Source organism: Porites lutea, chromosome 6 (assembly GCF_958299795.1).
Source record: "Porites lutea chromosome 6, jaPorLute2.1, whole genome shotgun sequence".
Lineage (NCBI taxonomy): Eukaryota > Metazoa > Cnidaria > Anthozoa > Scleractinia > Poritidae > Porites > Porites lutea.
The window spans coordinates 31,583,905-31,609,835 of NC_133206.1; the positions used below are offsets into that span (position 1 = coordinate 31,583,905).

Below are 25,931 nucleotides of genomic sequence, written 5' to 3' on the forward strand. Positions count from 1 at the left end.
GGGAAAGTAGCTGGCATGGTCATTTATCTAACAAATCCTCCTATATTTGTTTTGTTTGACTCATTTTCAAAGTCTGAGTAAGCCGCTGATTTTACTGGACTAATGACAACCCTGAGCAGTGATAGAATAATTTGTCCCTCACTATGCCAATAACTGATATGGACATTTTATGGCCCCTATATAACCCACAGTTACCTTAAGATCCCATCTCGTAATAATATCATAAATTGTTGAAGGCAAGCAAGAAACTCAAAGAAGACTTTGAATTAAGATATTGTTACTATAAAAAACATGTATTAGCCTGGAAAGGTCAGACGATCAATTCCGTAGGTATTAATAAAGGTTTGGTCAATGTAAAAGGGTTTTATGCTTTGAGAAAAAAATGTGCGACAGGTGCAACATGGTTTTGAAAGGCAGAAAATTCAAATGTTGGTTTTAGATTCTGACAGTTATATTTGTGGTGGAGAAACAGGTGCAAAATAAAATGTTAAAGATAAGAGTTAAAGTTCAAGTTATAAGAAATCAGGGAAACATGTCAACTGGAAGTGAACTTTTTGCACTCTTGGGCAGCGGTTTTGCCCAAATTTTAGGGCAAATCATCTTTAAAAGGGTAAAGGCACTTAGAAATACGTGCAGGGGGTACGCACCCCCCCCCCCCCCCCCCAAGATGATCTGCGGTTTTCTAATACAACTGGTATTCTGCAAAAAAAAAACTATGTGGTTTATTGGTGTTGAAGTAGAGCAAGAGACGAGTGCACCCCCTCCTAAAAAAAAATCCTGGATCCGCCCCTGCAATAGTCACACCTGCACACCAGCAAATTAAGTCCACCACGTTTCAGGTCTTATTGAACTGCATAACAGAAAAATCAAGAGGTCCAAAATTGTCCACCAGCAGCAGGTACAAAACACAGGTCACAGGTCACAAGTCAGGTAAGAGTACATAACACCATGCTAAAGAAAATAAACAACACTTTAAGTGTCTCTTAGCCTAAATTTCAATCCAAAATAGAGTCAGTGGATATTTATCAATAGAGGAGTGACCTGGTGACCTGTGTTTTGTACCTGTCAGGCTTTTAGTCCTAATCACTACACAGAATTGCTATTTTAGACCAAGAGGAAGCTGTTTCACCAAGTAACTGTCCATAAAACAAAGACCTGTGCCTTGTGATGAGGGTCAGCAGAGGGAGCACAGGCAGACCACCCTCTGTTTGTGTGGCCATTGTTGATTGACATCTGAGCATTGATTTTTTGTTCTTTACAGAAGAAACAAAGATGAATATTACACTGGCTATAATTTGACCCAAAATACAGATGTCATTACAGAAATGCACCCATTGAAAAACGATCAAGAAAATGCAAGTAAGAGAAAAATGATGTAGAAAGGGTGTCAATCAAGAAATCCCCTGTGTATATCCCTTTCCTGGTTTACATTCCTGCTCAGACATCCACAACATTTGGGTATTCTTAGAAGAAGAATAGAACTTCACGAGACTAACAATAGCTCAGTCTATTTAAAAATTGTCTAAATTTAATCCAAATTAGAATGTGTCTATTTGCTTTCACACTATAAAACTGAAAAATCCTCTATCTTTGATGTTAATTTTGCCATAAATGTTTCAACGCACTGATTTCAAATGAATTTTTAATGTTCATAAACTTTATGGTATTCAAATCAATCGATGAAATTTGAATGCAACCAATGCATTGGTTTGTTTACATTTTTGTAGCCAGTTCAGATAATATTATAAACCTTAAAGTTTACGGCCAATTTCCCCAAAAAAGCAATCTCTCTTATGTTCTTTGTTTAAGATACTGATTTTAACAAAGTATAAGGCAAAATTAAGAGAGATATTAGTTTCCTTTAACAATGCTATAACAACGTATTTAATCACCAAACCAGAACAGAGGTCTAATCTGTCTGATGAAAATAACTACTGCTACCGCTTCTGGTGATGATAAACACTGCTAAATGTTTTTAGTATATACTAAAACAGTGGACAGTGTTTTCAACGCACTCCGATTGGCTATTCAAAGTCAGGATATCGAGTGCTATTCACTGATTCACCTCCTGCTTCTCCGAGCAAGCGATACCAAACTTGCATAAGTTAGGAGCAAAATCTTTTTTTTTTTTGTTAAGAAAGTGTTAACTCAGTCACGCATCATTTTTTGGCTGTCCCAAGCTATTTTAACTCCTATTTTGCGAGATGATTATTTGACCTTGGAGGTTGGAACTAAACATCTAGAAAAAATAGCCCAAAATAGTGCTTAAAACAGCTCAGAACGGCCAAAAAAAACATGACACATGACTCAGTTAACATTTCCTTCAAACTGTTATATTTAAAGATTTACAGTGTAACAGTAAATCACAGTTAATGGAGCGCAACACGCCAGAGCTCCCGGGGATTGTTATTATTATAAGCAGAGCAACTCATGCCATGCAACAAGCCATGAATGTACAATAGTATTATATCTTTGTTTCATTGTAGTACAATGGTACAGACAGGTACCGAGGTCAAAATGTTGTAACACTGTCTGGTACGTTTGTAACATTCATTCTGTTTGGTTAGATTCAATGCATACCTCTATTCATATCTTGTTGTACACACCATGTGTTTCCGCAACACTATTGTATGCCATTGTCTATAAGCTTAGCTTTAGATGCATGTCTAGCTATAAAAAGGTTATTTTAGGCAAAATCCTTCATTCACCTTGCTTACTGAACAGTTTACTTATAAATATTGTACTTTCTTTCCTTTCTTGTTCCATTAGGTTACATGATGCTTAACCATAGGTTTTCAGCTTAGGATGCTGTGGAGAGTAAGGCTTTTAGATTGTGTGAGGTTTTGGTCCTACTAGTCCAATCCAGCAAGGTACACTCCACTAGGGAGATAGGATGGGCTGTAGTCATGCTTTTGTGACATGGGGAAGTCGAATATCACACCGATAGTGAGCGGTGTTCCCCTTTTAACGTTAACATGGAGTGTTGGCTTTCTTTGCGTTTCAATTTAATATAGCATAGGAGCAGGACAGCGACATTAATGAAACATTTATCTCATGCCTCAGTCAATTCCAAGCATGCCAATTCCCCCCTACCCCTCCCCCCCCCGCTCCAACGGGCGTTTGTCAGGCATTTGTCATCTTGTCAGACCTAGCTGCAGGGAATTTGTCACAAAACCTCTGCCCAGGGTGGGGCATTTTTCAGTTCTTGTAGAAGTGCTTAATATAGTTCCTATAGCTACTTCAATATTTTACTAAAAAATATGCCTGACTGTTTAGATAAACAAGACAACACATTGCTAGTTTACTCTACTCTGGCCTCAGGATGATGTTTAACTCTGGCTGGATCACGTCCTCCAAGTCACACACAAGAACAGGAAAAGAGGACATGATCAACATCACAAAACATCATAGAGATGCGGTATAACGATTGTATAAACTGAGAGTCATCTTGTAATTATTATTGTACGTTAAAATTAGCAGAGAAGAATGCTAAGGTTTTAAGTAAAGGAGTAAATACCCACTCTCATAACTGATTCAACTGATGAACAACTAACGAAGAGATTGCTCAGTGATCATTCTCCAAAGACATCTCATATATAGCCAGTTTAATTTTTATCAAGAGTTTCCAAAGATAGATACATAAATAGATGACTTTATTTAGAAAAAAAAGTACTATTACTCAGGGTAATCCATTCAGGAGCTTACAAAGCATCCCTCCTATTAATAGCAGCCATGAGTTCACTAACTAGACAATAAAAAACATACAGGGGTCAGTGTAATAAAATATATATACAATGGTAATTTAACTGATGAACTAATAGAAAGATCTCCCAAAATTATGTACACTTACAACAATATTATTAAAAACCATACTTTCATGGTAATACATGTAAAAGAATCTCCAGGCCACTTCTGTTCTTATAGACAAAATAGTAGGCAATGCAAAAGATTGCTCTGGCAGGTTGAACAAGGACAAATGTCCTTGTTAAAAAAAATAGTTCTTAAAATACTGAGGGCACCAACAATCTATACATTTCCTCACAAGTTTATGGATATGTTCATCGCCCCTGGACCTTAGACTTGGCCACTTCAAAGCTTCCATCACAGTGTTACTCACTTCTGCAAAGCTTCTAGAATTTTACTGTTAACTTCCCCACAACAAGCCCAGACACCAGCACAATACTCTAATGTTGGTCTAATCATTGATATGAAAATGGCATTAGCACTATGTGAAGTGATATAATGGCACACGTCCTAACAGACTGACCTGCCTACCAGCTTTAGAAACAGTAGCTTTAACATGTTCATTCCAGCTGAGGTGTTCATAAAAAATGACATCCAAGTGATTAAACTCAGTAACACGCTTTACAGCAGACCCATTTACACTGATTGAAAACTGATCTACCTTAGAAAGCTTCTGCAATGTCCCAAAAAGCATTGCCTGAGTCTTAGTTACGTTAATAAAATTAATCAACTATTTGAGAGAATTGTTTAAAATTGATTCATTGTATATCTTAACGATTTACACTCAACTGTCACTGCTCTTTTGAAGGCCACTGACAATTGGGCTCTAAACATTGACCAAGGTGAGGTCAATGCTGTTGTTTTTCTTGATCTAAAAAAGGCATTTGACACAGTCAATCATGAAATACTTTTAAGAAAGCTTTGGCACTATGGGGTTAGGGATCTGATGCATGATTGGTTACTACAGTGGACGTTCAGAAAGATGGTTTGTGAATGTGGCATACCCCAGAGGACTATAGTCGGTCCATTACTGTTCTTGATATTTATCAGTGATCTTCCAAATTATCAATCATATTCAATCCCTAAAATGTATGCTGATGATACCAGTCTTACATTCACAAATGGTGACATGAATGAATTGAATAAATAAATACAATAAAAACTGACCTTAAATGTGTCAATACCTGGCTTAAACAAATTAACTCTTAACGTTAGTAAAACTGAGTACATGCTGATTACGTAAAAACACAAACGGAATCATTTACCCTATATCCCATCACCATCAATAAACGGAGCTCCTATTAAGAAAGTCCCTGATGAAAATCTCTCCCGGGATAACCATATTAACAAAGTTTCAAAAAAGATTGCTGCTCATATTGGTGCGATAAAAAGAATAAAGCCTTTTGTTCCACATTCAACCCTTTTAACAATCTTTAATTCATGAGTGAATTTTAGGAAGGATTTATGTGATAAACTGCAAAAACTTCAGCATCATGCAGCCCATTTTATCTTATCTACCTATCGGTAGTGGAATGCTACAAGACAGTGTTTGGTCTAAAATAACCTAGACTTTAATGATTATTTCGAGTTTTGTAGAAGTAAAAACACTACAGCCAACAAAATACAAAATAAATTAGCTAAAGTTAACCCCTTTAAGTACTCCTTCTTTGTGACAATCGTCAAAGACTGGAACAGTTTACCGAATCATCTCTTCACTGACAAATTAATGTTAATAAATTTTAAAAAGGCTTAAAAGGATGGATGAAGATTTATTGACACGGTAGTTCATATTTTAATTGCATATATATTTTCACTTTAAATATCATTCTTACTGTACCATTATTTTTGTACCTGCTCTAATGATTTTTATAAGCGCTTTTTATAATTTTTAAATATTTTTTTAAGTTCAGTTAGGGGACCCTTTATAGGGATAACCTTGCAGTCCACCTTTTCAAATTATATGTATCATGTTTCATGTTTGTAAATATGGATATATGTATTTGAATAAAGTATTATTATTATTATTATTATTATTATTATTATTACTCTAGTTCTGACAGTTTACGTGAAATACCCCAATGGAAGAATGTAAAACACCAGGCCCCGGTTGTTCAAACATAAGATAGTGGTATCCACCGGATAAATCAATATCCAGTGGATAAGTATTAGGAAAACTAATTGCGCTATCCAGTGAATAACGATTTATCTGCTGGATAGCGCTATCCTCCATTTGAACAACCATAGCCTGATTCTTCAACGTCCGAGGTCGTTCATGGTCCCTTTTGCTTCTCTCCCTCTGAGAATCAGGCTAGAACAACCAGGGCCGGCTGTTATTCGAACATGCAGAAACAGTTTTTAAGTCACTGTATAATCTGGCTCCAGAATATTTAAGTTCCAAGTTAATTTCCAGAAATGAGCTTGTGAACTATCCTTTATGAGATCTTGAGAATAACCTAACTGTTCCTCACCATGTACTCATTACTTTAAAGGAAGTTTTAGTAACAGCGATGCTCGATTATGGATCAGTCTTCCTCTTGATCTTCACAAAGCAGAAACCCTCAACTCATTTAAAGCAAAACTACACTGTTATGATTTCTCTAACTGTCTCACACACGGCATCCATGTAAAGCAGAGTTTTTATTTATTATTGTAATCAAGTAGTTTTCATTTAGCTTATAGAGCTTAGTTTTTATACTTTTTAGTATTCATAGTATTTATCAATAATTATTATCTACCAGTCATTTGTTTCTTTTTAAAACCTGATGAAATTACCGTGACAAAATAAAGTTTGATTGATTGATTGACCCTGGGGCATTTGCAGTTGTTCCAAAAACATGACAAATGCCTGGGGGGAAGTGGGGATGGGCATGCTTGTAATTGACTGGGCCATTAAAAATATTTTGGGTCAAATTATAGCCACCATAAGTTTCATCTGTATAATTCCTTCCACAAAGAACAAAAGATCAATGCTCAGAATTCGATCAACAACGGCCACACGAACACAGGGTGATCTGCCTGTGGAGGGACCTTCCTCAAGGTCCCATGAGTACTATATCCATGTTACAAAATATTTCTTACAATATTTTTTGCTGCTTATTAACAGGAGTTTTCCTTCGAAATTCGAAAGAGTTTCGTTTTGCATTACCCTTTAAATTATCCCATAACAACACATGATTCAAGCTTCATTAGACTGATTGATTCAAGACTGATATGTGAGCTAAAAAGTTAAATAAATTTATAATAATACTCACCAAAATCTCCACTTCTCAAATAACTTATTGATCCAGATGTTAAGAAATGTGTTGTGGGACTCTACTGGTCATCAACAAAAATACAAAACAATCCCATCTTAGCTCTGCTGACTATGTTTTCGTTCACATATTTTAACAAGAGAATATAGCCGCCATCTTGGCATCTTCTAGGCCCAGACTTCTCTCTGAGAGGAAGTATTGGCGGGAGAGTGGGGGTGTGGGGTGGTGGTGGGGGGGGGGGGTGGGTAGCTAGAGGATGATTGGGGAAAAAATACGGGGACGGAAAGAATTGCCAAACTCGCCGGTCACGAAACTGACGAAAGTCCAGGCAAGTGCAGATCATCGATCAATTCAACAGTTTCCCAGCTTTCGTAAGTCAGTGCTCTACATTTTTTCGCTTCTTTTTGCGTCACGTTGTGCGAGTTCAAAGACTTTATCGTAAATTGTAAGTCATAAGTATCACATTACTCTTTACCCCTGGGGGCTGTTCACCGGGGACTTAATCCCTCTCTCTTTACAAAAAGTGTGTGGGTTATTTAACGTCCCACATAACATTACATGAACAAGGGCTGTGAGACGGGGTCTGCAGTTTTACATCCTTATTCGAGAAGACTAGACACTCTTAGTATTTGCAGATGACAGTTCTAAGGGCAGCACTTCCTCCTCAGTTATTTAAAAACCCTGGCGTAAGTCCGGCCGGGATTTGAACGCGCGACCTCCCGCTCAGTATACCAGGGCTAATCCAACTAAGCAAACCGGGCGGCCGACAAGTGAAGCTTTCAAGGACAACTATTCTAAAAGCCGTTACTGTTTCAGCAATGTATTGAATTGCTTTAGGAGCCCATAACTCGGAGCAATTCCTATGCTTAACCCATGCAACAGTGCTTTCGAGCATTAGTTTATTAATTTATTAGTTTATTAGTTTATTTATCTCCTGAGGCGCGAGAAATTATTCTTCTAAACGCGACTTGCGCATGCGTTCTGAATTGCTTATAATAAAACCTTCTTGAGGAACTAAATTCAGAAATTTGAAATTCCCCATTCAAAAATTCTGATTATTGTTCATCATGGCTAGGTTAGGTGTATAAAGAGTTTAGTTTATCGTTTGTCTCACGATTATCACTTTGATATTGATTGCCTCCCAAGAGAGACGAGTTTGCGATTGGAAGAGACGGCTGAAACCAGGCTCCTTACTGAACACATTGATTTTCTCTGACTGATTGAAAAAGACGCATAAATGAGCTAGTCCAATTTGCCCTTTGCCCTAAGCCTGTATTCTAACGCATCATAGGTAATGAACAATCAATTAATAGAAGGAGCTGTGTCACGAAATTCAGCCGAAATAGGAAATTAGAAAATGCCCGTTAAATTAAGAGAAACATAAAAATAACCCCTTAAAACTTTAAGGGAAGGTTAAAATGACATAACAGAATCAACAGATGCCTCGGATGGGCAAAACTGAAGAAGATTGAAATGGATTGAAATAAGGGTTTTTGAAAACTGTTCAGCCTAACAGTTTTTCAAAGTTGACCCCTGCTGCTTGCAACTTCAAAAATAATGCTCAGGAGACATATTTGTTTGTCTCGGATCTCTGATTCTGTCATTTACCTGTAATTTCTTTGCTTACTTTAAGTTCCATAGCAATTGAGGGCGAGTAATTGGCAAAATTAAACAAAATGAATTGGACTGCCGTGACAACAAATATGGCGCAGTAATTAAAACGTTTATTAGATGATGTTCTAAAGGCACTAAATATAATTGTTTTCTTAGATTGTTAATTAACACTATTGAGATAGTACTAATAAGCATAAACGTTACAAAAAATGTATGATTTTAAAATGCGTCAATCTAGAACGTATATAAAAATATTTTTGTAATAGTGTCGTAACAAGGTGAGCTAATACTTTTGAGTAAGTTAAGAAGATGCAAGTTTCTAAGCACTAAATCTATGTGCCTTTGATCTGAAACTCGGTGTTTAGAGGTCCAGATGAAGCACTCATAAAACTCGACAATTTATAAAGCAAGAGAGAATAATCTAGATTATTCTCTCTTGATTTCAGCAATACAAAGTGTGGCTGTAATTTCTGTAATATATACATAATTGTGGGATATCTACTGTGAGAACAGTGGTATAATTTTTAATGAACATTGCTAAGCGATCTCGACGCGTAGGTTTTTCGGCAGCGTAATGTTTGGCAGTTGGACGACTGGGAACAAATCAGTCAGTAATTTATATTCTCCACTCAAGAGATTATAAGTAGAATGGGTACTATGTTTCGGCACGACATTTTCTGTGATCGCTTTGGTGGACAAGCGTTACTTATGATTGGTTAATTGTTGCCTAGACTACCATCGACCAATCATAACTAGCACTTATTTACCCAAACGACCCCAGAAATCACTGCATCCAAAGCTTGTCACCATTCTCTCTTGGAGTTTCTCAAGTGGGGAATTATAACACCAAGGTGGAGATGTGCGTCATTCTACGTTGGGCAGCCTAATTCCTGTCGGCATCCTTTTTCTGTTTTTCTTTTTACGTTTTTTCAGTACATGATGTAGCTTCTCAATACGTTCCCACATTATTTCCGTCACATCTAAAGGGTAGCTTTTAAGTGGTTTTCTGTATAAGACGGACAAAGGTTCTAAAGTGGAACATATAACAGCATTTGGAAGAATGCACAGTATACGTTTGATGTCAGCACAGTGAGATACGTCTGCATCAAATAACTGAATGACTTGTCCTCAATGAACTGCTCACATTGGATTCCTCAAGTTGACAACGTCAGAATCATTCCGGTGTAACAGTGACATGGGCATCCGCACGTTTTGGGCATCCCCATTCCCAAAACCTAAGTGATATGGGTATTCCCTTCTCATGTTACCTTAGCGATTTGGGTTTGGGTTAGGCTTAGGGTTACAGGGGATGCGCAGAACAATAGGGTTTTGTGAAAGGGGATGCCCAAAACGCGGGGGTGCCCATATCACTGTGACACCGGTATTACCTGACCTTTTGAAGGTCTGGCTACGACTCCTTAATTAACTTTACATGCCTATTAGCTATAAGGTTAAAATATCAACTTGGAAACAGCTTGTTAACACCATGTTTTTAAAATTGGAGAATTCAAGCTTCTTTCATGGTTTGAAATAACATCCTCCTTGTCACAAGGAGGCTGGCAGTCTAGCCTCGGCTGAAGATTATCCAAATCATTTGCTGCATTTACCGAATTGCATCGTGACTCAACTACAGACGTTGAATTCGACGAACAATTGTCTACTCTTACTATATCCATCTTAACACAGTTCCATTTTTTCATGGTCATTGAGGATTGCTTCAAAGCTATAAGGTGCTCTTCGCCTCTTTTGAGATTGAATAATAATCGCATGGAGAATTTTCCAACAACTCCAAGATGTTTTCTAAACCGTACCAAGACGACAATGGCGATTACTTCGGCTAGGAGTGCTAAAAAGCAAACCGCTATCGCTATAGCCACCGTCAGGAAAAGTCCACTAAAGTTGAGGATACTCAGGTCTTTAGCAGAAGTTCTACTGCACATCTTGTCAAAATACCTCTTTTCAATCATGCTAACACTTCCGTTTGTTTTCATCGCTATGACAACTCTATTGATATCATCGAGCCAAGGCGAGCCTTTAGGGACAGCAAACGCTACACCATGTGTGTAAAAGTTAGGACCAGCTAAGCAGTAGTTGTTGCAGCCTGGAATCTTGTTGGCGGCTCCACGCAGAGAAAGGTAATCACCCACCAGGCCTTGGATCTCACTGTAAAACAAGGGTAAAATCGAAATACTCTCGTACATAGTACATATCAAGTTAGCAACAAGTGTTTCGCGAGAAAACAGGGGGAAGGGGGGCAGACCAAAATGCCAAAGAAGAAACGTTACATTCGCTGATAGTGTAGCCCGAAAAAACCAAGTAAAGTAAAGTCGCCCAAGTAGTTTTTATTGGGGCAGCGCAATCATTTTACTGTGCTGTATTTCCTCTGTTCATTCCCCTAGTTGGGTGGGGGGGGGGGGGGGGGGTGTAATTTTCAGTGCTTATGGAATTGAGGCTTATTAGACCAAGCCGGGATTATTGGATATTTGGGTTTTAAGTTAGTTGTCAATTTTTGTCATTTTGTTGTTATCGTTGCTTATTTTTTTCTGAAATTTTTTCGTACCTTCGTTCATAGAGACATATTTTTTAATGGTTAATAATTGCAAAGTCAGATAGTTCAATCAAACGTATTTAAAACATGTAAAGATTGAATTGTGTAATCTCAAATATCTTGTCACCCCTATGGGCAAACGTTATTTAGGGTGGGAGCGTATTGAATTTTAGGCGACCCGGACAGGGCACCAACTAGAGGAAAGACGATGTACATAGAGGAGAACCGTTGTGATCTCTCATCCTTTTTGATACAACAGTCAAACCCGGTTAATACGGAAACCGAGGCGTCATAGAAAGTGTCCGTATTGACGGGGTGTCTGAATAGACCTTTTTACGGATACGGCGGCCATATTGAATTTATTAGATTTAAGGAGTATTATGGGATGCCCAGGGGGCACTTGCTCAGCATTTACGCGCGCTTTTCGGGCAAAAAGAGAACTTCAATGTATATTTCTCGGGAAATAGGCGATCGTTATTACATCCAAACACGGAACAACGATCTGTTTTTCTCATTGCAATCTTTTTGTAGGAAAACTTAAAGGAAATTATCCCGAAAAGCGCGCGTAAATATTGATGCGAGTATATGAGATCGTGCTCATGCCCCCTGGGCATCCCATAATATTCATTAAATCCAATTAATTCAATATGGTCGCCGTATCGGTAAAAAGGTCTATTAAGCGGGTTGAATTTAGAGAAAATTTAAGGGCTTTTTTCCCCCAGGGACAAAGCACACTGTCCGTAACTAATGAGGTGTCCGTATCAACTGGGTGTCCGTAAAGCGAGGATTGACTGTACTTAGTTTCTTTTAAAAAGTAACAAACAAAAAAATCACCAAAAGAGTGGTAAAGACTTTGGTGTATTTTTCTGGGAGTGCTTCATATATCTAGTAATAAAACTTACCCTTCCTCGAGTTTGTTTATCCCTTCACTCGATTGAGTCATCAGATTTACTTTTAAGTTGTCGTCGTATAGTTGACGCAGTTCATGGTCAATATTATTCTTGAAGTAACTTTCAGCAAAAGTGCCCTGTAGGACACCAAGTTTGAATCCATTTGGGGGGTGAAGAGAAGGATCTCTCAACTGTAAAGAAATTAAGACGACACATTGGTTTTTTTTTCCTCTTATTGTAATGTCGAAAAGCAAAAATTTTCAGCTTTATGAAATTAGGAAATAGTAAGCCTTTTTCCTCCCCAAAATCTCAGTTCACAGGGTTTGGAGGAAACCCAGCCGCCAAATTTTTTTGGTGAATAACGAAACCTCCTCTGAACCGCAAAGCAATTGAATCAAATACTCTACAGGGTTTTAGAGAAATTTCATCAGTGAGCAAGTGCATTCGCAAACGACAAGAAGAATGCAAAGCAGATTTAACAAAATCAGCGAAAAAAAACTTCCTCGATTGAAAAACTTCCTCGTGATTACTGATCCTTTTACTGTTTTAGCCCTTTAGAGAATGTTAAACCCGATGGACATCTGCCATTATCGTCAAATATGATGCATGGCCTGAGTTGTTCCGAGATTTAGTTAGTTTAACTCGCGAGGCGTGGACGACTTAGCTCGACTTAAAGCAACATTTTTGCTGCCGCAAAAGGTTAACATATAGGAAATTTTTGAAGCCAAATCACCTTATCGTGAGACTTTGGAAACGTAAAATGAAATAAAAACTAGATGTCTGAATCATTCATTTCTGTATAATGTTACCCGTTTAATCATACTAGTCACTTGACTTTTTTTTATGCGCGGAAGTCACATAAATAGTACCCTGCGAGCAGAGGATTCCTTCTTGCATGGCTTTTAGCGTTAACGAAGTAGTTCGCGTAGCTTGTCAGTCGCGCTGGTTTTCCATGAAAAAAAAAACACGCAAAAAATAGCCATGCAAGAGAGAAACTGCTCGGCGCAGGGTGCATAAATATGGGTATCAGTAAAACAAACCGACTAAATACCTTTGGGTCTTTAATCCCCTTGATAGGTAACACATAGTCTTCTTGCAATAGGTTGGCCATCAGGTTCGCAGAATACGTGTTTACAAGAATAAGGGCCATGAATGCGTACACGGTGGACACCCATCTCGCACTTAAACTGCGTGGCGTCTTTTCCGCTCCTATGTCTTTACCAAAGGCCACTCCCCATACATAGCTCATGGCATCTACCACACAAGGGAAACAAAGAACACAGCAATCATACAGAAGACGCATTAACATGAAAACGTTTTATAAATGCATATAAGGTGGACAACCATCTCGCACTCAAACTGCAAGGCGTTATTTTCGCCCCTATGTCTTTACCACAAATAGCTCATGGCGTCTACCACGCAAGAGAAATACGATATACAGCAATCTTGCAGAAAAAGTACTGACACGAAAACGTGCCATTAATACACTGTACTCTAACGGTAGCTCTAAGACAATAGAATCGGGCTTGCCTCGTACAGTAATAATATGATTCGTTTTGTTTTGTATTTGAGGCCCGTCCCTAAAAGTAAGCACCCAGGGTATTGTATACAGAGCGACTATATACGGAACCTTCCGCTATTCTCTCTGACGTTGCTCGATTTTATCCGTTTTTGAAACTGATATGAGCGGAATGATAATTCATTCCCGGCGTACTTTGGGATGTTGCGTTGAATTGCATATGGGACTGTTTTGGGAACAATTTTGACCCAGCTAATAAAAAAGGCTGGCGTCCCCATCCCATGGTGCAATTCAACACTGGCGCTATTCTCTTTAATGTCATTCGATTCTATCCGTCTTTAAAAACTGAGATCTAGCAGCAACATAGTCCATGTGTCGCAGACATATTCAAACTTCAGTTAGTAACGTATGCGAAGCAAAGCCGAGATCCTTGTTCTGGGCCCCTGCCGGACAAATTTCCCTTCAACCTGATTAGTAAACTGACTATGGCTTTTTGAACAGGCCAATTATGGCACGTACTCAAATCCTGGTATATAGACGCCTTTCTCGCGAGGGGTGATTTTTCACGCGCCCTCGCGTTACGCTCGCTCTACTATCCGGGAGGAAAAATGGGGACTACTCGTAGTCTAATCCTGGTAGACAGGTGGAGGCTAAAAACAAAGATTTCGGCGCTGGCTCGCAGACGGATTACCCAGAAATTTAGTTCCGTCTGGCACAGGCTTTGCCTAGTCCCTATTTTGGGCTGCCAATGCGTCTCGGGTCACGTGGTCCGAGCGAAGAAGTGAGTTCGCCTTGGATACTTCACCGAAGTGAATTCATGTGACCGAGAAGGCCTGGGAAAATGTCGTACGGAGACTAGGCAAGGGAAGGCTATAGTCCATAAGGCACTTACCTAACAGGGTAACTCCATCTTCGTCTCTCTCCCTGAGAATATAGTGATGTCCGGTTGGACTCTTTCTATCAAACCACCACACCACAACCAGGATAACGTTGCACGTCCCAAGAATAGCTAACCACAACCAAACATCAAACGGTTTCAACCACGAATACCACTGAACACCTAAATATTAGAGATAAATCAACAGAAAAAAAAACTTGCTTACAGCTAGGCTCGAGAAAGCCAACTACCCCTTACCTTGTGGCATTACAAATTAGAGACTTAGCGCTTTTGGAATAGTAGTCTTCGAATTTTGGCATCAGCGTTAGATTTAAGTAAACGTCTTATTTACGGATACCTCGAGTTTCCGAATTACTATCGCGATTAGTGGTACAGCCCAACCGTGAGCGGGGAAGATTAAGCGAATCCTGTGTTCTGATTGGCCACCCGAGCAGGCAAGATGGACCCATCTTGTACACTCAGGATTTCGCGCGTTGGTCCCGCAAGAAAAAGTTCTCCTTTTGGCCATATAATAAATTCTTTATTGACCAAGATTGATCGATTAAGATGGCTGGATAATGTCCTTGTTCTTTTTTGCGATTTTTGTCGACTTTGACTTCTTCTTGGTCCATATTAAACAAAGCAAAAAAGAACTTCGCCAATTTCCAGCCATCCTGACGTTACGCTTGCTCGGTGGCGCATTTGCATAACTGACGTATTTTGAAGGAAGCTCCTTTCACTAAAAACATCTTGTAAATTCAAGATTGTGTCGTCTCACCATTTTCGTAGCGGTCTTCCTTCTCCACTAAGACGTTAAAAGCAAGGGGAAGATGAGGAAAAGAAAAGTCGATGTACTTGGCTCGTTTTTGGCTCAAACTTATATCAACGCTTAGATCTCCCTCTCCTGATAACAGTTCCCTGATAATTCCGTTCCACTTTCCTGTCTTTTCATCAAAGATCCCATACTGTCCGTCAGCGACAAAGTAAATTTCGGGAGAAAATTGCAGTTCACGTTCAATAATTCCTAGTAAATCTATGGAGAACCCAAAACAGCACAATGTTTTGACCCTTGTCCCGGTTTTGTTGTAACAGAGGTACCCTCTTTTCAAACATATTAGTTCCTCCTCATATGTTTCTTGAGGTTCTTCGGCCTCTACCCAGGGAGGGTACAAAACCACAGGCACTCGCAGAATGGGCCTAGAGGGTCCCAGCCGTGGAAGCAGGATTTGTCCGTTTGGAGCCTTAAAGGACTCTATGGCGATACCCGAATACGTGCTCAGGCCAATAGTGGTCCAGTGTTTGATACCAGTGAGGTCTTGTTCTAGACTTGAAATGTCCATTACGGAGAAAGGTCCTTTATGCACTGACGGATTCTCGAAAATGGACGTTTTTCCTTCCAAGAAAGTGTTCCTTGTTATCCTAGAGGAGTTAACCTTTGTTTAAAACTCAGCATTCCTTCAATTAGAAAATTAAACTAAAGCTTTGGTCCCGGATGTTCAAACGCTAGATAGCGCTATCCACCGGATGAATCGCTATCCAGTGGATAAATCGGCTAGCAAAACTGAACGTGTTATCCACTGATAGTGTTATCCACCTTTAATTTGAACAACTGGGCGCAGTTGTACTGAGGCTTCCCTGTTAAGGTCTGTAAAGGAAACTATGTGCTGTTTAGCGTACAAATAAAAACTTCGAATTATGCTCTTAATCAAGCCAAAACATTATTTGCCAAAATCTTTCACCCACAAGGAACGAAACGTCTTAGAATCACAAATTTCTACCAAAAATCATTTTACAGAGAAGCGCATGTCCGCGCGAGTGGTCTTCGGACATGCGCTTCTCTGTACATACATGGCAACACACACATTATAGAGTGACTACTCTTCTCGTGAGTGCGAACAAAAGATAAAAATATAACACTCTTGAAGCAATGAAGAAAGTGTTTTGTTAAGAGAGATAACTTACCGCTTAAATGAACTCTGCAAGGCGTTAGAATAATTACTAATGGACTGATACGTTGTCTTGTTGTTAGCAGACGTCTCTACCGCTCTTGCTGCTGACAAAGCAATCAGGCTAACGGCGTCGTACAGCGCATGCACCATATAATCATGGTTAGGAGAAGCCCCAGGAGATATTCTCACAAATCCAGCAGGAAGATTCATTATTGAGACCCCAAAGGTAGAAATGTTCGTCAGCAGCCAAGAGGATCGGGTTTTTTTGACGCCCAGGTTTCCAAGCAACTGGAATATCTCAACATTGTGGGAGTCGTATAGCTGGACAATAACTACGTCACTTTCACTTGTCATAATTTCATTAAACGCGGATTCGAGTTCGGTACCATTTTCCCAGCTTCTTAGTACCCAAACTGTGTGTAAAATATCCCATTTTACCTTCTTCGAGTACTCAATTATTTCGCCTGCAAGTACCGTGCCTTCGTAGTCAGCGGATAATACTAGGCTAAGTGTGCGCCATCCCATTTTGTTCATTAAGTCCTTTATAACGCTTGCGTAGTGCTTCATTGACGGTGAAGCTGTTCTTGTGAAGCCAACGGGACTTTCCTGTAGTTTTCAAAAGAAAAAGAGTATAATCAAATTTCTCTTAAACGGATAAGTCCAAAGGACGGAAATTTCTGAATAATGGCGGCCAAGTGTCGTTCCCTGCAGCTCTCTTCTCAGCAGACGACTCTTTGTATCATAGGGAGGACGAGGAGAGGAAAAAAGGAAAGCGCACGATGGGATGATGGGACGATGGGAAGGAGAAAGAGAAGAAGCGCTTTCTATTTTTCGATTATTGCTATTTTTATTGGGATGCCAGCGGGAACCTCTGCGGAGGAGAGAGTCCCTGCAGTCTTTTCCCTGTCTCTCTACAAGGCGAGAACACCTCTCCGTGGTGCTGCGATTCCCAAAAGTGTCCGTCTTAGAGAGTTTACTGTACCATAACTACTCGCCATGCCTTATCTTTGCGCAAACGCAGCGAACCCCATACTCCATCAGTTTAAATGTTAACTGTAGATACGCCGCTTTCGTCCATCGTTGCGCAGTTGTTTTGCAATTTTGTCTCCTTTTCGTGACCAAGTTTTCAATATTTATAATGTGATAGTTCTCAAAACTTTCACCATAACCGCTGATTGAAGTCATTGCATTAAGTTTCCAATATTTATAAGGTGTCATTAATCAAAACTCTCACTATAAAAGCTAATTGATGTCACTGTATTACGTTTCCAATATTAATTCACTGCATTATGCTTCCAATAATTAAGGTGGAAGTGTTCGAAACTCTCACTACAACGGCTAATTGACGTCAGTACATTACGCCATGGCTAAAAAACCCCGGTGCACCTGTTTTCAGTCGTTACTAAGCTTTATTAAAATAGACATTACAGGCCGGGGCATTACGAATGCAGCTTTTTCCAGTATTCGGTTAATAAGAAACCATTGTAGTTGGATAAAATACGTCAACAAAGGACTTAAACTTCCTGCTTACTGTTTTGATTGTTCAATAGAATTCAACACGACATTTGCATTTAAATATTAACTCTAAAATCATGAAATCAAAATAAAGAAGGAAAACCTTTTAAAGTGCAGCCGATCTAAATGTCCAAAATGACACAGTCACGATTTTCTCTTTTCTGTAGACTAAACTCGTAGCGCAATGTCAAGAGGTGAATAGAAAAAAAAAAGCGAGCGTCAATTGTTAAAAATTAGCGAATATCTTTGATCTAGTACTGTTTTTGTTATTGTCTCGTTGGGCTTAAATTAGTTGCTGTTTTGCTCTTTTTTGCTGAAAACAATAAAAAAGAGACGTTTTATCGAGTTTGATAACAAGGGGAGATTTTTCATAATCTTTTTACTTTTTTCGAATGTTCTGCGGCATTGTTTTTTACCAAGCGGATGAAAATATATTATACACTGTCACAACGTCATAATTTACCATTTGCGAAAAGCAAGCATTAATACAGGCAAACAGCACTTCACTTCAGAATTGAAGTTTATTCGTAATTGAATATTATGTAGGCTTATCTGGAACAAAATACTGCGCTCATCACAAATGGAGAAGCCAGTGACAGATGTTACATAGCCTGAGGATTGCCGCTGTTTTTTCGAGGAAAGCCCTTGATGCACGCACTCAACAAATTTGCTTCAAATCATGTTCAACTCAATCATAACCCATAAGTAATCTCAAAGTATTTAGCGTTTCCTTTGGCAATGAGTTTTTAATTATTCTCTCATGAGCAAGAATTTTCGAAGACTGTTGGAAGATTTGAGTTGATTTCTAAGTAACCATCGTACTCGAGAAAGAATGTGGAGAAAGTGCAGAAATTTATTAATTCATAACAAAAATAGTGTTTTGAGCTTTTTGACAGGTTTTTTTTTTATAACAATAAAAATAGACACGCCTCTATTCCATTTGATAAAGGTAAACAGTACTCTTATAATTTTTGCAGTGCGTAAACTCTAGACAATTCACTCCCAGAAGTGACCAAAGTCAACACTGGAAAAAAAAAATGCAAATTTTATTTGGTAAAATGCTGAAAAACAAACAATTCTTCGTTTAAGTAAATGTACTGCCGAGTTTTCAGTTGAACGGTCACACCATAGTATTTGATCCATAGACTCAGGGCTATATACTAAATATAGTACCATGTGAAAGTACTGCTGAAGAGGTTTCATTTGAATGGTCATTCAAAAGGTAGAACCATCCTTCACTCTGGGAGGGAACTAAATTACAGCCGACCTTTACTAAAGGCCTTTTCCGTACAACGGAATCAGTCCCTAAAATTTGTCGCAAATTACACGGAAATCTTCTCCGAAAGGGCCGTTTGAAAGAGGACGATGTATAAATTAGTGCACTCACTGTACCTTAGTTTGTAGAGTCGTTTTGTCAACATTTTTGTTCTGACACTTTTGGTTTCTGTTCTACATCCATTTATTTGCCATGATAAGCATTTGCAAAATCTTAAAATGGTGTACCCTTTCCACAAATTGGTATCACCTTACACCCTTCTTACCCACTGAAAAGCCACCTCTTCCGGGCGGTCCTACTGGCATAGTGGCCGCCTTAGGGAGGTGCGACTACATTGGACTGGGGAGAACTGAAAAAATGTATTGAAATTCTCTTACAGCGGTACCGCGCATTTTAGGTGAGATACTCGTAATGTAGAGGCAAAAACAACTCAATGAGGTCTTTGCTTCATTTCTGTGCAGCCTGAAAAACATGAATACATAAGGCTGGTGACCTTACCTGACTCAAAGGATTTCCGCTCGTCTGAAACAATCCCACAGAAATAATATTTAACCTTTCCATTAACGAGGACAAAAAAATCTCGTGGCTTGAAAACTGAACAAAGATAGCCGCACACAACGTTGTCCTGATGTTGCAATTGAAGAACCGATCATCATCCAGGTTCGTGATTCTGCTTATAACTTTGTCGTAAGTTACAAGACTCAAATTTAAGCGAATTTTGTTTTCCGGTGAAATATTCCCGTGATCAAGCTGATAAAATTCTATAGCCTTTTTCGCGATGTTTTTTATCTCAGCGTTGGATCTTTCAACGAAGATATTCACATGGACGTGATAGATTCTAAGCGGATTGCTGACACACAACACGGTTACACCAAGAAGAAGCTGAAGTATGTTTAAGTGATATGCCATAGTAAAACACTTGCGAATCAAAATTGCAAACCTCACTAAATTGATACAAAAATTGGAAACGACTTTAAATTTATTATGACACCCAAGGGAAAATTAATTAACGTAAAGAATCTGATGACGCGTGTGGCAAGTGAAGAGATTTCATTGGCTTCTGCAGCTGTAATAGAAATATCCCGCGCAGGTGGTGTCAATAACACAGACGGAATTGAATGTATAAAGTACATTTTGGCCGAGTTTATACGTCTGACATAGATAATGTAGCTTTTAATACGCCTTGAAGTGATCATATGTTCATATGAGCAAAAAATGTATATAACTTCAAGTAAAGCACAAAAGGGAATATTTAAAATGAGTCTTGTTTGGATAAAACCAGTTTGCAAGTGGTTTGTACTCTTTTTGCGCAAGGTATAGAGGCCAACATAATTGTTTCACTCCAAGAAACGGAACATCGATACGTCGCAAACCTGGACCGACATAAGGGTCAGTCGGGAGAAACGTAAGATAATAAAGAATCTGAATGAACAAAGATCGACGATATTTTAAAAGACCCAAATAGTAGTGGGCATAGACTTAAATTTTCGGTGCAACTCTTTCTCAAATATCAAGAAGGCTGTCAGCTTACCTTCCAAAGTAGTTTTGCTTTCTACTACACAATTAACAGCACGCAAAACAGAACAGGTTGCTTAGGGGAAAGGGTTTTAGACAGGCTCATTCACGTTAAAAAAAAGTTTAACGCCAGGTACATTGAACACGAAGTCCTGCCGTGTGTTCGTAAACGGAAAAAGTGCAATACAACATCAAATGCAATTCATTGTATATTTTTAGCCTTTGCGTTTCTTTGTCTCTAGAAACAGGTTTCAGTGAATGTTTTTTATTATCCATGTGACAATGGCTATTGATCGACCCTGATAATTTAGTGAGCTACTTAATAGGGCATTGCGGTTGAATTTGGCTGAAAGTGGAATGAATTAAGAATAAAAGGGAGAGGGTAAAAAGGTATCGACATGAAAAGGAAAAAAAGGAAAACATTAATTACAATTTCTATTCTTCCCAATCTTCCTCTGTGCCTTCGAGATCAAAGATACTGAGTGCTTACTCGCCCGAACTACACAATTGTACAACAGGTTAGCAAATGACGTTTGACTAACGGTGATTGCGTCGCACGTGACTATCATGTGCCGCGTGTGAGGCGAAAGCGCGCCCGCAATGTCTACATTTAAACGGCTTTTCTCCGCTATGCTGACGAATGTGAGTGCGCAAAATAGAGGAGGCCGTGAAGCCTTTGACGCAGTAAGGACACTTGTACGGTCTGTCACCGCTGTGCACTCGTAGGTGTTTGTTGAGGCTAGATGACTGGGAAAAAGTTTTCTCGCACACCGTGCATTGGTGAGGTCGGTAGTTATCGTGCACATGAAGGATGTGAATACGTAAGCGGTCTCCCTTATCAAATGAGCGGTTACAAACTTTGCAGGGGAACTTCCGGTCTCCGTAGTCAACGCAGCGCGTGTATTTCTGGTGGCGAACAAGGTAGTACTTGTAGGCGAACACTTTTCCACAGGACTGACAAGGATAGCTAGAATCGTCATCTACAAAAAGAGAAAAGAATTCTTGAAGACAAAGCAAAGGAAACATCAGTTATACGAGGTGAAAATCTGCGACTCCAATGTAAGCAATCTTGGGCGCAAGTTGGTACAAACATTACGAAGGCATTTTACAGTACTTGAACTGCACTGGTAGACGTTGATCCCTACCATTTGGCGTACTCAGGTACAAATACGATATATTCTTGTCGAAAACAATTCATTGGGTTGAGTTTAAATCCTTAAATATTACTTAGTCAACTAAAGCTACAATGGACACCTTTTTATGCGTTGTATTGATGTCCCTCCAGCTATTAGGAAGGGTGTGTTATGGCACTAGTCATAGGTCATTGACCTATTTAAGTATTGGTAAAGAAGAGCAATTTCAAAGCCCGTTATTGTCTTTTCCCTGGGCTTAATTATCTCGCGCTTCCCATACTTTTTGGATCACGTGATCTTTTATGAGTTCGTCTTGACGACCCCAAAATGCAATGACCGAGAATGCCTGGGAAGACACCGTACAACGACTAAGCGGTTATGAAACAAATCCCGGAAAAATACCAGTGATCTGCGTGTTACTTTGATATGTACTCATCAAGGAACTGTTCATTTAGCTTACAACAAGAACAAAAAGTGCCAAGTTACGCGACTTCATCAGTCCAAGGTTTATATGCGCCTTGGATTAAAAATGGACCAAGCAATGTCTGTAAGAGAACTGTGTCCCTTAGGTGAGAGGTGACGGCATCTACGACAGCTTATAAACAGCTTATAACTCACCATCCTCGGAGACCCAGGGGCAGTTAGGTTTTCTGTAAGATCGTCTCGATCTTACAGAAAACTTTCACCACGAACATTTTATCGACCCGACTAACTGCCCCTGGGTCTCCGAGGATGATAACTCACCTGACGACCCGTTCTTTATGCCGAGTGGTATCCCCATAAAAAGCCTATACTGGTCACCATACCACACCTTTAATTCTTGTCCTTCTGTTATCGCACGCGTCGCTTGGTAGTACAATAAAGAATCCTGTTGTACTAGGGCCAGGTTTTGCTCGGCCGAATGGCGCGCGCAGTTAATAAACTTCATCCAGTTTGTCCGGTTTGTCGCTCCATCGATGCAGTATTCAAAACGACCATCACTGTATATCTACCAAGAAAAGTTAATGCAAGGTAAAACGGCAACAAAGACATGCAATATGCTTTGTAACATTGTTGCAAAATGAGTTGAGCAGCGATGCTGCGCGTTTTACCACCCACAAATTAAACCTGTCCTGCAGCAAATCAGGATGTTGTAGATTGCCAAAAGATTTGCAGAAAGAAGAGAGTAGTTCTACTTTTTGAAACAAAATCTATTCATGTTGTGCGATTTTCCGGCTCAAAGTAAACTTGTTTTGCAGCAAGTGACGTCACTCCCGTGTATGGCGTAACTCCCCTGTAATTTCATCCAATCAGAAGTCAGTATTGACGCAACTTGGAACAACCTGATTTGTTGCAAGACAGTCGGGGGTAAAATGCGCAAAAAAAATTACACGTTTTTGCTACTAGTTTTACCATATCTTTATCTGAAAGACTTTGTCATTTGAAAGTAATTGAAAACCATGAAGAACTATTAAGATTACAAACCTCCCATAAGAATTCATTTTCAAAAGCCTTTCGTCTGTTTACTTCTTCCACGCTTACAATACGTCCGGTATAGGGACCAAAGCGCAGGCCCTTTTTAATGGTAAGCTGGCCACAAAAAACGCCGTAGCCGTAGTTTCCTGGAGTCTTTACTGTTAATATTCTGAGGTCATGTGGTAAAGTCTGGGCGCAGAAAGAAAAACCTAAAGGATAAAAGAAAACGAAATAATCAGTAACGAAGTACTCAAGTTAATGAAACTTAGCATCTTAAGAATTTTGTGTGACTCACTGACAACATTAGCATAGTGGTTTAAGGTTACAACTTAATAAGGCTGTGTCGCCAGATTTTCAGTTAATGCTTAAAATCTACCGAAACCCTCTTTCTATCATCTTCCTATAATAAGCTGAATAGTGACCTGGCCTTACTTAAAGTTACTATACTAGTACACGAAAACTGGCCAAACTTCCTTATGACTACTTGGAAACGTCTGGCGGGTAACTGTTTTTTCCAGTTTGCTTTAATCTTGTTTGTGGTTTTCACCACAGATGATAAATCAGTAACTGACTCGTCTTTCACTTGTCGTTCAATCAGCTTTCAATTACCAGGGATTATTATATTTACCTTCGTTCCTGTGTGTGACCGATTTTTGCTTATCGTACAGCAGAGCATACAAATCTTTTCGGGAGATAGTCAGTTCTTCTTTGGACTTAATGCTACACATCATAAACCCTGTTTGCTGGAATAGAATAGACTCATGAAAATCATAACATACCAATCATAAATGCCCGTCTATACGCAGGCTCAGAGCCAATATAAAGTCTCCAGAGGCAGCTAAAAAATTTTGAGTTTCTTGCATGAGCCTTAACGTCTTGCGAAAAAATATCTGGCTTTCACTGGGATATACATGAAAAATAGTTTTTCTGGTATTACCTTGGTAAGAATTTTCTTCTGATTTTTCCTCAGGGATTTTTTCCCCAGTGGAGTTGTAATTTACGCGAGGTTTGTTTTTCTTAGCGTTCAGTGTCATTGCAACTGTCTTACTTATCCCCTATCGCTTCGGCCGAGTGAAAAAAAAGGTTTTTGCCTGCGCCGGCTTCATTTTTTGAGGCAAGCGAAATAAAATGTAAGAGTGATAATATGGGCGTCCATTTAACTTTAAGTAATCCGCCACCCGCTCTATGTTCGATTAAGCGATTCAACTACACAGGTATATAATAATGTGATAGTCTATACTGTAATACATTTTGCTAATGAGTCAAACTGTGCGAGCTACAGCTAACCATGAAACAATTCTTTAGGGTCCTTTAGTTGAATAAACGTTTTAAAAAAAAATTTAAAAAGGAGGAATTTTACCCATTTAAACTGAACACCTTACCCCAAAGCACGAACAGAGCTCCTAACTTGCACTTAGAATACCAATTTTAGATATGCTATGGAGCTTAAGGTAAGCTATATCATAAATGTAACTCGTCCGCCGGACTATATTTTTCTTTTGTAAAAATCCTTCGAAGATGCGCTTTTTAAAAGACGCTCATGAGTCTCTTGTTAATAAAGCCAGTAGCACAAACAAATTACACAGACAGGAAACTGCTGATCACGTTTTATTTTCCTACCTCATAACTTTAATCCCTGAGTGGGTCTTTAGCGATACTAGATCAAAAGCGATAATCCACATAATTCACATCTGCTCATTAAAAAGATTTTGAACAATGCACTGGTTTGCTAAGGGGATACATCATCGAGGAAGACGGAAGAAGCAAGTCTCATTGTGCTCCATTTAACTTCAAAAAAGGATCTACCTTTTAATAAAGATATAACCTAAAAGGTCGGAAATGTAGTTAGTTATTTGTGTATAAATTTAATGGGTATTTTTATCCTTCAAATAATTTTAAAGTGATCGGGCGTATTAAATAATGTTTACAAGCGTAACAACTTTGTCACAGTATTTTTGCCAGTTTTCGAGAACCTTAGTTCTAGAACAAGTACTTCAATGAAGGAGGACTATCTTTAAAATGCTTAAACCGCTCTTTTGTTGGTACCAGAACCAACGAGCTTTAGTTTTAATAACAGTGGGCAGAAACCAAAAAAGGAAAAAAAAAAACGAATTGTTGAAAACAATGAACAGGTTTTCTTTTGAGCACGCTTTTGGTTAAGATATGCATTTTAATTCATTAGGCAGGAACTAAAGTTTTTCCGATCAATAGCCGCACATGATGATCGACCGATCTTTAACGGATTTGTTCTCCGGCTATCTGCCTCAATATTCATTCACGGCACTTTTTTTCCCATGAAATTAGCGCATACTACTACATTAACACTTTCAAAATCAGAATTTGTCAGACATTCCCAGCTCAGTTTTTTTCTCAAAACCTATGCGTATTGGAATGAAGAAGGCGAAATGCTTAAGGGTGGATAAAAAAAATCAAAGCGGGCAAATGCGACGGCTTTATGCTACACTGCAAATGAATCTACCCTAACACTGAATAAAATGAATACATACGAAAAAGTTTTATTCAGCGCCTTTCAATGTCGGTTATACATTGGTTGTGGCCCGCAAGTAGAGTAGGCGACCTATTTCTGGTCGTCACTTGCATTTTATTGTTCCAAGAGCTTTTCTCTTTCTAAGAAATGGAAGGGC

At 39.0% G+C, this 25,931-nt stretch overlaps 2 protein-coding genes across 2 annotated transcripts; both read right to left on the minus strand.

The window, feature by feature from the left end:
* Positions 1-9,525: 9,525 nt before the first annotated feature.
* Positions 9,526-20,117, minus strand: LOC140940684 (glutamate receptor ionotropic, NMDA 1-like). Its single transcript, XM_073389663.1, has 7 exons — positions 19,682-20,117; positions 16,406-16,998; positions 15,222-15,862; positions 14,459-14,626; positions 13,099-13,301; positions 12,060-12,238; positions 9,526-10,772 (listed from the first exon to the last, which is right to left on the minus strand). The coding sequence occupies exons 1-7, from the start codon at positions 20,090-20,092 to the stop codon at positions 10,088-10,090; spliced, it is 2,880 nt and encodes a 959-aa protein (XP_073245764.1). The 5' UTR covers positions 20,093-20,117; the 3' UTR covers positions 9,526-10,087.
* A 1,008-nt stretch (positions 20,118-21,125) lies between these two features.
* On the minus strand, positions 21,126-24,098 carry LOC140940685 (PR domain zinc finger protein 14-like). Its single transcript, XM_073389664.1, has 4 exons — positions 23,915-24,098; positions 23,296-23,495; positions 22,576-22,819; positions 21,126-21,678 (listed from the first exon to the last, which is right to left on the minus strand). The coding sequence occupies exons 1-4, from the start codon at positions 24,015-24,017 to the stop codon at positions 21,236-21,238; spliced, it is 990 nt and encodes a 329-aa protein (XP_073245765.1). The 5' UTR covers positions 24,018-24,098; the 3' UTR covers positions 21,126-21,235.
* Positions 24,099-25,931: the final 1,833 nt, after the last annotated feature.

Excerpts from the sequence above, each read along its gene's own strand:
- LOC140940684 (XM_073389663.1), bottom strand. The coding sequence starts at position 20,092 with ATGGCATATCACTTAAACATACTTCAGCTTCTTCTTGGTGTAACCGTG. Across the intron at positions 15,863-16,405 it reads TTGCAGAGTTCATTTAAGCG|GATAACAAGGAACACTTTCT; the intron begins GTAAGTTATCTC and ends TAACTCCTCTAG. Across the intron at positions 12,239-13,098 it reads AGGGGATTAAAGACCCAAAG|TTGAGAGATCCTTCTCTTCA; the intron begins GTATTTAGTCGG and ends ATTTCTTTACAG.
- LOC140940685 (XM_073389664.1), bottom strand. The coding sequence starts at position 24,017 with ATGATGTGTAGCATTAAGTCCAAAGAAGAACTGACTATCTCCCGAAAA. Across the intron at positions 23,496-23,914 it reads GGTCACACACAGGAACGAAG|GTTTTTCTTTCTGCGCCCAG; the intron begins GTAAATATAATA and ends TTTATCCTTTAG. Across the intron at positions 22,820-23,295 it reads AAAATGAATTCTTATGGGAG|ATATACAGTGATGGTCGTTT; the intron begins GTTTGTAATCTT and ends TTTTCTTGGTAG.